Source organism: Centrocercus urophasianus, unplaced genomic scaffold (assembly GCF_019232065.1).
Source record: "Centrocercus urophasianus isolate 14NV4802_14NV808 unplaced genomic scaffold, USGS_Curo_1.0 seq_45, whole genome shotgun sequence".
NCBI lineage: Eukaryota > Metazoa > Chordata > Aves > Galliformes > Phasianidae > Centrocercus > Centrocercus urophasianus.
Window position 1 is genome coordinate 67,213 of NW_024885033.1, and position 12,264 is coordinate 79,476.

Here is a 12,264-nt window from a genome sequence, read left to right on the forward strand (position 1 = left end):
TTTGTTCAGTCGTTTAATTCTAATGAGCAAACTGGGAGCAATTCTACTCATTTCCTTTGAAAATTTCTTAGAATCAAGACAAGAATTCAGACTTTTAGAGTGCCATTCAGTTTCAAGATTTTCTTTTGCTCATTTAACTGTGACAGACTGTCACAGTTACAGTAATTTTATCTTACACATTTCTAATCTACATATTTCTAACAAATTAAAAAAGTCAGGAGGAACAAGCATCTGCCCTCCAATGTCTCCTGTGAACTGTTTTTTGTTACAGTAAGCGAAACAGAACTTGTAATATGCCGAGTAGACAAAATATTTTATTGGATAGCAGATAAGCACTGCTTATGCATGCCCCAAAAATTAAATGATGTAGATTTCTAGTAGTTGTCTGCACACGATTCTGACTAGACTGTCTTTTCTTTTTCTCCATGGATTTTATTTTTTTTAATTGGCATGTATTTATTTGGCCATTCTCAGATTCAGCGGAGAGTTTTTTTTCATGCTTTTTAAGACCTGGTATCAATTAATTTATCCATGCTCAGCTTCTCTACAATATCTTCTAAGTAATTTATGATGAACTTTTGAATAGTGTAGAAAAGTGAGGTTTTCTGAGAATAAACACTTCCAGTGAAAACCTGTATCATCTCGAAAGGTCACTTGTAATCAAGTCAAAGCACCAAGAAGTGGGACAAAAGGTACAAGCTGACCTATCAACAAAGATAGAAATGTAAAACACTGAATTAAATTCTCAAGATACAATTAGGAGATCAATGCAGCACATTTGGATTGTATTACTGATGTCAGTCAGCTCACCATAGTGCTCACAATTATTTCAGACCATTTAATGCCTTTTAGCAGATTATGCTAAACAGATAAAACTAAATCACTTTCCAAGATGACTTCAAATAAAAAAGTGAATGTTTTAGTACTTTATCCCCTTACAGTTTTCTAGGGATATGTTAGACAGCTCAGTACTTCCATGCTTGAAGTGCTTTAAAGATTCCTATCAGCTGAGACGGAGTTGAATTTCTTCACATTACCTGGTATAATGCTTTCTTTTGGCTTTAGGAAGACAACAATGTTGGTATCAGACTAAGGTTTTAGTAGTTGCTGAGTAGTGCTGTACAGAACAAAGGTTGTTCCAGTTTTTCAGCTTCTCATACTGTTCTGCCAGGGAGGGGGGGTCTGGGTAGAGGGAACAAGAAGGTAGGAGGGAACAGAACCAGGCAGCTGACCTACACTAGCAAAAGATATATTTCATGCTATATGGCATCATGCTGAACTATAAAAACAGGGAGTTGGCTGGAGGTGCAGTTGCTGCTTCAGCATTGGTTGATGGGTGGTGAGCAATCGCGCTGTGCATCACCTGTTTTTCAAGTATGTATTATATACATATATTATCATAATTGCTATTATTTCTTTCCTTCTTTTCTGTCTTAGTAGATAGTTTCACATCTGAGTCTGTGCTTCAGATGCTGCAAATGGCACCCACTGCGTGGAGTAAATCAAACTGAACCTGAGCGAGCCTGGTCTGGCAGCACCGCCTGACTGAACTACAGAGAGATTGATTGGCACCCGCAGCGTTCTGCAGGACAGAAGGCGAGCAGCCAGGAACTATGGGGAGCAACGAGTAAATCTTGAAATATTACAGAGAAAGTTTCCGAATCAACCTGTATTTACCTCAGCATTAGCTATTTTTCTTAAATAGATAAGCCGGAATGCACTGTGTTTCTGATAACTGGCTTTTATTTTGATGGGGAGCTTTGAGTCAGAATTGGCATAAAACTTTGGGATCTTGCAACTACTGCATATAAAACAGCTGCCAAACTTCTATCTGTTTGGCTCAGGCAAATTAGCCAAGGAAGAAGGGCAAACTCTTCTGACTGTTACCCATTGCCCTTCTCTCCTTCCTCCCCCACCACTGCCCCTTGGCGCAGGAAGCAGCTCCTGCCCGGACCCGATCCGCGACTCCAACCCCATCCCTGGCAAGAGAGAGGAAAATCGCAGTCCCCGGACAGGGCCGTCGTGGCTGCGAGGCACCTGCAGCCCTGTGGCTGCAATCCATTTCCCTTCTATGGCTGCCGCTGTCTGCTCCCCACGGTTGCCCTGCTTCTGCAACCCGCGTGTAGTTTGGTTAAAGATGGAACAGAACCTATCCATTAGCCTTTTTTTAACTTGCAGAGAGAAATCCTGGAAAGGAAACCTAGGCAAATGGATGATGCTGTACTATAGAATGATTAACTCTCTTTCATCCCACTGATCAGGATTTTAAAAATATGACCATGCATCACTCAAGACAAAGGTGCATGCTATCTTATTTTGAGTCAACATATGATTCTAGTATAGAATTCTGGAATACCGCCCAACTGATTTTTTAGTTCACTAATCCCTTCTATTGGCACCTGTATCAGAAACTTAAAGGTCACAGAATCACAGAATCGTAGGGGTTGGAAGAGACCTCCAGAGGTCATCGAGTCCAACCCCCTGCCAAAGCAGGTTCCCTACAGCAGGTCACACAAGTAGGTGTCCAGGTGGGTCTTGAATATCTCCAGAGAAGGAGACTCCACAACCCCCCTGGGCAGCCTGTTCCAGTGCTCCGTCACCTCACCTAAAGAAGTTCTTGCGCACATTTGTGCGGAACTTCCTATGCTGCAGTTTCCGGCCGTTTCCCCTTGTCCTGTCTCCACACACTGCTCAAAACAGTCCGGCCTCGCCATTCTACCCCCACACCTTAGATATTTATAGACCTGGATCAGGCCCCCTCTCAGTCTTCTTTTCTCAAGGCTGAACAGACCCAGTTCACTCAGCTTTCTTCATAGGAGAGATGCTCCAGGCCCCTCACCATCTTTGTGGCCCTCCGCTGGACTCTTTCCAAGAGATCCCTGTCTGTTTTGTACTGGGGAGCCCAGAACTGGACGCAGTGCTCCAGATGAGGCCTTACCAGGGCAGAGTAGAGGGGGAGGATCACCTCCCTCCACCAAGTCCTTGATGGAAGAATGATCTTGGGATGAAACAAAGTATTCTGATACTTTTAAGGGAACTGATATTTGTGTCTATAGCTGACAACATTCTGTTTCATAGAAAGAGCAAACTTTGGTAAGAGCAAAGAGCAAAACTTTGTTTTGCAAATGGGTACACAGGTACACAATACACTTGGGCTGTGTATCACGCACTAGCCATGTGGATGTGGTGTACAAATGCAAAAACCTTGCAGACCGAGAAAAACAAAAGCAGGAGAGTCTGTGATGGGTGAGAGAATGTTTTTCCCGATAGGCTTCAAAATCTTGCACTGTCTATCCATTTCCCAAGAGATGGTTCAGCACATAAAAAGCCATCTACCCTTACATTCAGTATTTAGGTAATTTTATTGGCTAATGAAATTAGACTTTGTTGATCTGGTCCACCTCAGTCGGTAGTATGTATATTCCTAGTCAGTAATTGTCCTTGCTGTATTTCTCTATTACTTTTAATGCTTCTGGTTTCCTACAATGCTTTGCACTTTTACAGGTGTGTTCAATATTCATGTATTTCTTTTGCTACGCCTCTCTTTATCAGCTGTCCAAAAATCTGAAATTATTAGCAATTATTTAATATTTTTTTTGGTGTACTGAAATACACATTTACTGAATCTTTCCCTTAGTCTCTGTATGAGCAGCTAGAAATTCCGGAGCCTGACTTTTGTCTCCTTTCTAGAGCTGCTATGGGATTACCATTTTCATGGATATATCCAAGAATTTTAGCTTCTGTCCAGGTACGCATGATATAGAACTAATAATCTCCTACCACAATGAGCAGAGGGCTAACATTATTTTCAAGAAAAAATACAGTTAATTTTTGCTCATGTGTTTTATCCAAAGAATCCAATAAAGATCAGATACTTTTTCCCCAAGAGAAAAGGGTTTCAGACCTACTTTTTATAACAAAGGCAAGATGCCCTTAACTTTATCGTTTGCTTTTGGATCTCAAAACCTTGCCTTGTTCGTTATTTTTCTTTCAAGTTTCCAGACTTGCATTTCAAAAAGCTAGCTTGTCTCCCACTGTGTTCATTTCCCTCCTAGCTTAATTTCAAATTACAAAGGAGAGAGAGGAAAGGCAGAGAATACCAGGATTGTAGTTGCTTACAAGAGAAAAATATGATGCTGAATTCCTGGGGAAGAAAGTGAGTATTTCCAAGCTAAGGAATCTTAGGATTCTTGTTTGTCCCTGTGTATAAACTACTAATGTGATTTTTGTCTAAACAATACAGGATTAATGTCATTATCAGGTATTACCATGACAGTTGACAGAAGATGCTGACAGCAACAAGTTTAAACCAACAGTGAAAACCATCCCTTAGTTAAAGTCTGCATTAAGTTGTCTAAAAGGCCTGCATCCTGCATTTACCCTTTATTTTTGAATGCTCAAATCAGCCTCAAGTTATCAGTGGTAATGCAGACTGACAGTCAGGAATCATAAAACCAGAATGTAAAAAGTTTCCAGCAAACCCAAACAGCTGGCAATCTCTGATTTCTATTTAAACATGCAGGCTGTTAATTTTTTCAAGCTGCAAAAAAATACTCATGCTCATTGAGGACACTTCTGAAAGCAAGCATAATGCACAACATTTCAAAGCCACTTAAGGAAAAGATTAATTAAAAGAATTAAAAGTCTTTCCAGTCCAAATAAGTATTCTGTAAGCTAAATTTGGTATTCTCCAAGACTCTGCTGAAAATAATTTACTGGGGCCAGCAAAGTGCTGCACCCACAGGCCCACCACAAGTGAGTTGCTCCTCACAACCAGATTTTAACCAGCTGCACTTTAGCTCCACTGCCCCCTCATTCTGCTGCCTCATCTATCCATTTAGTCATGCAATTAATGATCACAGTCACAAATTAACTCCTGTGCCTACAGTCATTCCTGCAGATACAGTGCTTAGAAGTTACTAGTACAATGTCTGCCCCATGGATTTAAATCTATAAGCCCAGATCATATTAATATTTTACTCAAATTGCAATAAGCATGTACGGTGCAGGGCACTGTCACATTCATTTGCGAATGTTATTTATTGCAATGAAAAAAGCTTTCTGTGATAAAAATGAGAAGTTAGTTAAGCTTATAGAAACGCTGATATCAGGAAAAGCTTTTTTCAAGCAAATGAATCACTGTTAAAGAAGGCTCTTTGGTGCTTAGATTTGCCATTAATTTAAATCTTAGAAGCAGAAGCTCCTGCAAGATTTTTCATATGCATTGTTTTATGACTCAATAAACGGAGTAAGACCTGAAAAATCTGAAAAAATAATACATCTTAAATAAATTATCTTGATGATCCTATCTGGATCCCCATCGAAATAATCTATGCCACTCAGACCACCACAGAACTCCATCAGACACTTCTGTCAGAAACTGCTTCATACCACCTCTATGTTTTGGGTTTTTTTCTCCTCATAGTGCAGGCATCCTTTTACTCAACATGCAAAGGACTGTGTGTTAAATGCTTACATTACTGGAATCTAATTAAATTTGAAGTTTTTTTTTCATTTATAATCAAATTTCCAGAAGTACTGAAATTTGCTTTCATACCTCTTTGATTTCTGAATTCCTCCCCTCTTAAAAAACCCAAACCAACTTTTTTCAAGGCAGGAATGCAGAATATGTTATCTTCTGTCCACCTCCCTGCAATATATTTTCAATTAAGGTTCTGTTCCTACAAATTACAACTAAAATGATCTCCTAATGTTGGAGACCTACAGGGTGAGGATGGATGAAAGGTCAGGTATTCACAGCACTTACTGGTTGAAGCAAATAAATCAGCGAGCTCTCCTGGATAACTATCACTGGAAAAGGGGTGATATTTGTTGCATGAAAAAGTGTTTCCACTGATGCCATTGTTTGGTCAAAGCGTCCTCCAAGTCCACCCAAAGTCACAATCAAATCAATCTAAAAGACAAAACAAAAGTCACCAAGAGAACTATCATCAAGATACCTCCACAGATGATCTTTAGATCCTGAAAATCAAAAACTGAATCACTTTGATAAGAAAAAAAGTAACAAAAAAAATACATTGACTATACAAAAGCAGATCTCAAATACAGCCATTTTCTTTCATTACTAATGAATACCATTAAGCAATTCTTGGAGTATTTAAGCTCAGTAAATTCACAGTCAACATGTGGTACTTTAATGAAGGACCTAATTGCTTTGCCTAACACAGAGACCAGTCCTAGCAGACACCTATCTGTTTAGCTCAACTGCATAGATAAGATATATCCCTTCACACCTTAGGATCTTATATCTGCAGATCTTAAAAATTGCTTCAGATCATTCTCACAGTCTACAGAGAAGATAAATCATTGGTACGCTGTATGCCATTCTTGCTCCCTCTGCAGAACATGTTAGCATACAAACTCACACTCAAGCTGGCTCTCCTCAAGACTAATTGCACTACTGCTCTGAAGAGATTGCACGCACCCTGCAACTGCTGTATCTCCCAGGTGTTGCTGCTAGGGACAGAAGCAATCCTTGATTGAGCCCCAGGCCATGGAGTCAGCCAGCAATTTTGAGTCTCAAACACCTCATAAAGCCTCTGTACACTTTTACTTCTTACAAGCAGAGAGGGAACATTTAAGAGCTTTTAGTTCCTCAGATAGAAAGTCACTGAGTGCAAAATATTTTTATTACTTCCACCATGCAGGTCAAGTACATTCAGTAACTGTAATTTCAAAAGCTACCATTTAGTAAGTAGTATGCAGAGCCCAAACACATTGCAGCTCTAAAGCTTTTAGAAGCTCCAATGACAATAGCCATCTGGTGAAGTTTTCTGCTTTACAAGGCCTAAGCCTATGGCCACTCTGAGGGGCAGGGAATGATGCATATGTATACTTCCACATTTTGAAGTGTAATATAAGTTGCAGTGGGATTGCCAGGTCACAGCCTGAACCAACGACTGAGCACCAGATGAGAAGATGTGGCTAACCTAGTGAGCTCAGGTGCAAGCAAGGCACCTGACTGACAGGAAGGGATGGAGCCTGGATCCATCCCTTCACCCCTCATTTAAGGGCTAGCAGCGTTTCTCTGAATAGAGATTGTACTCAAGAGCTGTTATTGGTTGTTGGATGGGATGAACAATTTTTTTTTCTTCTTTATTACTTTATTAAATGCTATTGCTCCATAGCATTTGTATCCTTGGAAAGCACTCTCATCACCTTCTTTTGCATAAGTGATACAGAAATCCTACTCCTTATTCAGTAGCAATTGCACAGTGATCTTGGGAGCTGGTAATAAATGTAAGAAAATAAAACCAATATATCATGGAACAGATCTGTTGAAAATAATGGCTTGAGAGGGATGGGACCTTAAAGATCACCTAGTTCCAACCTCTCTGCCATGGGCAGAGTTGCTAACAGCTAGATCAGGCTGCCCAGTGCCATATGCATCCTGGTCTTGAACACCACCATGGAGGGGTATACACAACTTCTCTGTTCAATCTGTTCCATTGCCTCACCACCTCCTAAGTAGAAGAAGGGGTAAATGAAATCTCTTATCCTGCTTGCCACCCCTCTTTTGATGCAGCCCAAGATGCAGTTGGCCCTCTGGACTGCAATCACATGCTGCTGGCACACGTTCAGCTTTCCATCTGCCAGGACCTCCAAGTCCTTCTCAAGTCCAGGTAGATGACATTAGTTCCTCTTCCTTTGTCTACTGATGCCATCATTTCATCATATAACAACACCAGATTAGTCAGACACAATTTGCCCTTGGTAAAGCAATGATGGCTGTCACAGATCACTTTCTTATCTTGCATGTGCCTTAACATAGCTTCCAGGAGAATCTGTTCCATGATTTTCCCAGGAACAGATGTGAGGATCCCCAGCCTCTAGTTCCCTTTCTCCCTTTCTTAAAAACAGGAGTGATGTTTCCCCTTTTCTGGTCACAAGGGACTTCACATGAAGGCCATGATTTTTCAAATATGATGCAGAATGGCTTGCCAAGTACATCAACTAATTCCTTCAGGACCCTGGGATGCATATCATAAGGCCCCATAGACTTGTACAAACACATTGGTAAAAACTGAGGTTTGTGGTTGTGGTATGTTTGGAGAAGAATAAAAAAGATACTATAAAAGGAAATGTAGCTATTATTCTGGTTTCTTTGTTCCTGTAAAATAGAAAAATATGTCTGTGACAGGTATGGAAACAAAACCAGCTAGAGCACCCCAGGAATGGGCAGAGAGAAAAGCTGAATTCTACGCTTGGGTGACAGCAGACAGTTTGCGTTTCACTGCAGAGTCCTGGAGGCAGTGATGGACATCCAGATATTTTGGGACATAAAACCTCTGCTGGAAGGTTTAGGATACACAATTTGTTTATTTATTTAACAAACAGACAAAGAGGCTTACTCCAGCAAAACCTCAACAGATTTTTCATCTTAAAGCTATCACCTCCATTCAAAAAAAGCAAATCTGCAAGCTAACAAAACAATCTGCTTCTTCCCTGCAATCTCTGATTCTCATTCCACCAAGCACTAAGGAAACTGGACAGAATGTGAATGCACATGCACGAATCTTTGTAATCCCACCGAATAAGAAAAAGTGAAAACCCAAGCACAGAGCATTTATAGATTTGCCCACTACTGAGGAAAGGCCATTCATTTTTCCCGTATGAGGCTAGAGAATTATACCCAGCTCCTGCCCAGCAGGTAGCACTTGACTAACACACTGCACTTCAATTGAAATATCCATAATTCACTTAAATGTCCTGTAAAAAGTCCTTTTACCCCTTTTTGTTTTCACACAGTGATATTCATTTCCAGAGAAAAGGTGATAATAACTGCTAAGAATATCAAGATCCTAGCAAGAACAAGTGTAAAGTGGGCTGCATTCTATTAAGACTTTATAAAGCCTGACTTAAATTCCTTCTACAGCATTTTTAGTGCAATCAAGCTTCATTTCATAAAGAGTTGAAGTTCTAATCATGGGATTTGTCATCTTTAAATTAAATTTATACATCAGCATCTTTTGAAATGGCTTTAGGCATTGCAGTGGGGCTGTTAAAGGAAAAGAGAAGCACAAAGAAACACTCTGCACGTGGCACTTTGGATTCTTCTTCCTTCCTTGCTTTCTTCTGCCTTAGGGTATAATTTAGAGCAGGCTGTAACCTTGAGGTTACTGAGGGTGCCATCACATCAGTGTGAGGCTGCTCAGCTCCCTGCTTCCATTTCCACAGAGACTACAAAAATACACAATTTGCTATAAATTGTCTGCTGGCTTGCTAAACACTCTTCTTCCACGGAAAATGGGCTCAGCAAACATCTCTCTTTCTGGTATGGGTGGATTAAATGAGAAGACTTTACTTAGAAAAGTGATGGACAAGTTATTTAAGGAGAAGGGTGAAAGGACAGAAGAAGCTGGGAACTGCCTCAGGTAGGTGAAAAGAACTTCATATCCTGCTTTGTAACACAAGCATCACCACGCCATCCAAGAGCAAAGCCTCAAAGCTCAAACTGACAGCAAAGGATGCCCACTCTCTTTAAAACTGTGCTCCTTATATCAGATAAGAAACTTATATCAGATAAGAAATCGGTAGCACTGGAACAAACAACAAGAAAGACCATCCTAAAGGAAAGAGGGAAGGCAAGAACAGCATGTCATGAAAGCTCTGGAGCCATAAACCTTCCTCCCTGTGAGACCAAGAAGACCATCCACTGCTATTATCCCACATATTTCTATGCCAATTACAGATCAGATACTGCATTTGAACACCACTTCTTATCACCTCCACTCTTCATTGGTATCTTGTCACCTTCATTACTTCATTTCCTAACATTCAAAAGTCTACTGCTTTAATACAAAATACTGGAGGGAGATGAAAGAGAACAAATTTATTGTAGCAGCATGCATATATTGAAGCATATTTTATGCTGAAAAGTAAACACTTAAATAGTGGTGTGAATGTTGTATTTACTATTCAGTTTGACACTATAAAGGATGCACATACCAACATGAGCTATCACCTTGGAACCCAAGCCTGACAGGACAGTATTAAATGACTGCTTGAATGATTAAAAGAGAGAAAAAGGAAGCAAGAAAGAGAGCCTTCCTCATCAACCTACAGATATCCTTGGATCAATAGAATGCTGCTGGAATCTATGGTGGTGATTACATCCTGCTTTTTATAAAGAACTTTCACTTCTACTTCCCGTCTTTTTGCTATCACTCACCTTCCCTTTCCTATCTCCCTAACTATGAATTTGTAGTAAACTGGGAGAACATTTGCCCTCTTTTAGCATCTCCATCTCACTCCAGGTATACAATACAAATCACCTTTACTCCAGTAACTGGAGCGAGGCAATTGGCTTTCTAGTGTCTTACACGAAAGGCATGGCAATTATTTCCTACAGGGATGATATACACAGTTACATAGCAGTGTCTGCACTTTGCTTAGATGGGATCCTCTTCTCTAGCAGCAATTTGCTTGTTGCTTTGGTCATCTGACTCCTCAGGAAACAAGAGCCTGTCAGCTAAAGGCTGTCATCCTGTCTGTGGGTCTGAGATGGTATCCTATCATCTACTACTTCTGTCACAGCGGGAGCACTGTGTGGACTTCCAAGGATTGCCAGGCTGCCTCAAACTATTTGTAAAGAGATAAACTACTGTATGACCCATCTCCTTCCTTTTGGCCAAGACTCAGAACTTATGGCTGAGGATCGGGATAAGCTGAAGGCTACCAGAGGCCTCGGGGCTGCAGAGTACATGAGGGCTTGGGCTGCAGGCTGAATCACTTCTGTTGAGCACCATCCACTTCTCATAACATTCTACTTTGCAACAACGTCACTACTTGCCTACTTCCACCCCTACATTCCCATTCTAGACAAGAAAAAAATGAAAAAGAAAAACCCACAATGGCTTCAAAAGATTTAACTAATATTACAATTTCACTGTGTCTTTTGATTATTCAAATGCCCAAAGGTACAAAAATTGGAAAAATATAATGGGAGAAAAAAAAAAAAAGAGTGCTCTATGCAGTGCTTAGGTTAAATAAGTTTCCTTGAACAGGAAATTCCCACAAATCCATCATTTATTCTTGACAAGATTCTCAGACAAATAGTAAGATATCATACTGAGTCGAAAAAATTGCACTGGCTATTGTAATCTTCAAACCTTTTTTTTAATATGCTTAATTATAAAAATAAACCTACATCCCATTATCTAAGCGTAATTTCCTAAAAACACTCATGCTACAAAGAAGACATTCCTAACATTACAGTGCTTATGTATTAAACAAAACAAGAACCGAAAAAATGTTATTTATGAACATTTCCAGCAACAAAATGGGCTCTTGGTCCTCAAGCTGCAGACAAATTCTCTGTGTCAAAACCCATGGCTCCTCAAAATTTCCTTCTAGAGCTTCATTAGCAAGGCTTGGTCAGCACAAGTGCAGCAGACTTTGAGAATACCAGTGTACTAATGCAGCCCAGCCACCTTCCCAGCATGGAGACCTTTCCATCAGGAGCAGCTGCTATCAGAAAAGCAGAACAAGCTGTGCTGTTGAAGGCAGAGGAGCTGGACTGATTTAAAATTTGGTAGCAAAAAAGAAAAATCACAATTCCTGTTATAAACAGGAAAAAATTGGAGATTACAAGAGGAAGAGTAAACCACTCCTAGTAACCTCATGTTTTATGTTTCAAACCTATTTATTCTTTGACTAAACTGAGATACTGGCGAATTGTCAAAAGCCTTGGATAATGAGTGTATCTCTGACCTCTCTATCCCCTAAATTGCCCTAATAAACTGTAGTTTTCTCTTTTGCTCTTTCTGTCACCAAAATTTGACATGGGGTTTAGCTTTGTTTCAACAAGCAGAAACCAATGTATTCTATATATATATATATATCACTACGCTCATGCCTTTTTCTGTTAACTCATCTTCACAGATCAAATACAAGCCCGGAAGAGAATACAAATAAACAAATTCCACTTCTTAATGAAGAATGCTGCTGCAACCGCCTGTGAGTGAGACTGGGGAGTGTTAGGGCAAGATCACCACATGAAGATTGGGAACTGGAAGATTATCCCCGACTGTGCTGCTGGCACACTGGGAGACTGCAGAAGTTGTTTCTACACCTCTGCTTCCCGATCCACAGAACAGGTTTCACTTTTTATCTCACTTTCAATGTAAGATCTGTTCATCTCTAAAAAGAATACTGTAAGCAAATCTATCTTTTTTGCCAGTTCAGATAGTGTTTTGTAATAGTTTGTGTTACATAAGAGAAAGCTAAGAACATAACACAGTT

The 12,264-nt window shown here is 40.1% G+C and overlaps 1 protein-coding gene across 7 annotated transcripts in view; it reads right to left on the reverse strand.

Moving 5' to 3' along the window:
* The window catches only part of TPK1 (thiamin pyrophosphokinase 1), a 187,107-nt gene that overhangs the window by 62,330 nt on the left and 112,513 nt on the right, over window positions 1-12,264 (reverse strand). For 5 of the 7 annotated variants that reach the window (XR_006171336.1, XM_042834299.1, XM_042834301.1 and 2 more), the window contains exon 6: window positions 5,768-5,914. The exons of 1 other annotated variant lie outside the window; for it this stretch is intronic. Coding sequence is in view for 5 of the 6 variants with exons in the window: in XM_042834299.1 (XP_042690233.1) it covers window positions 5,768-5,914 (147 nt within the window). In the remaining variant the exon portion in view is untranslated. Of the gene's footprint in view, window positions 1-5,568; window positions 5,651-5,767; window positions 5,915-12,264 lie in introns of those variants that run through there. One more of the 7 variants, XM_042834303.1, reaches the window with a different exon arrangement.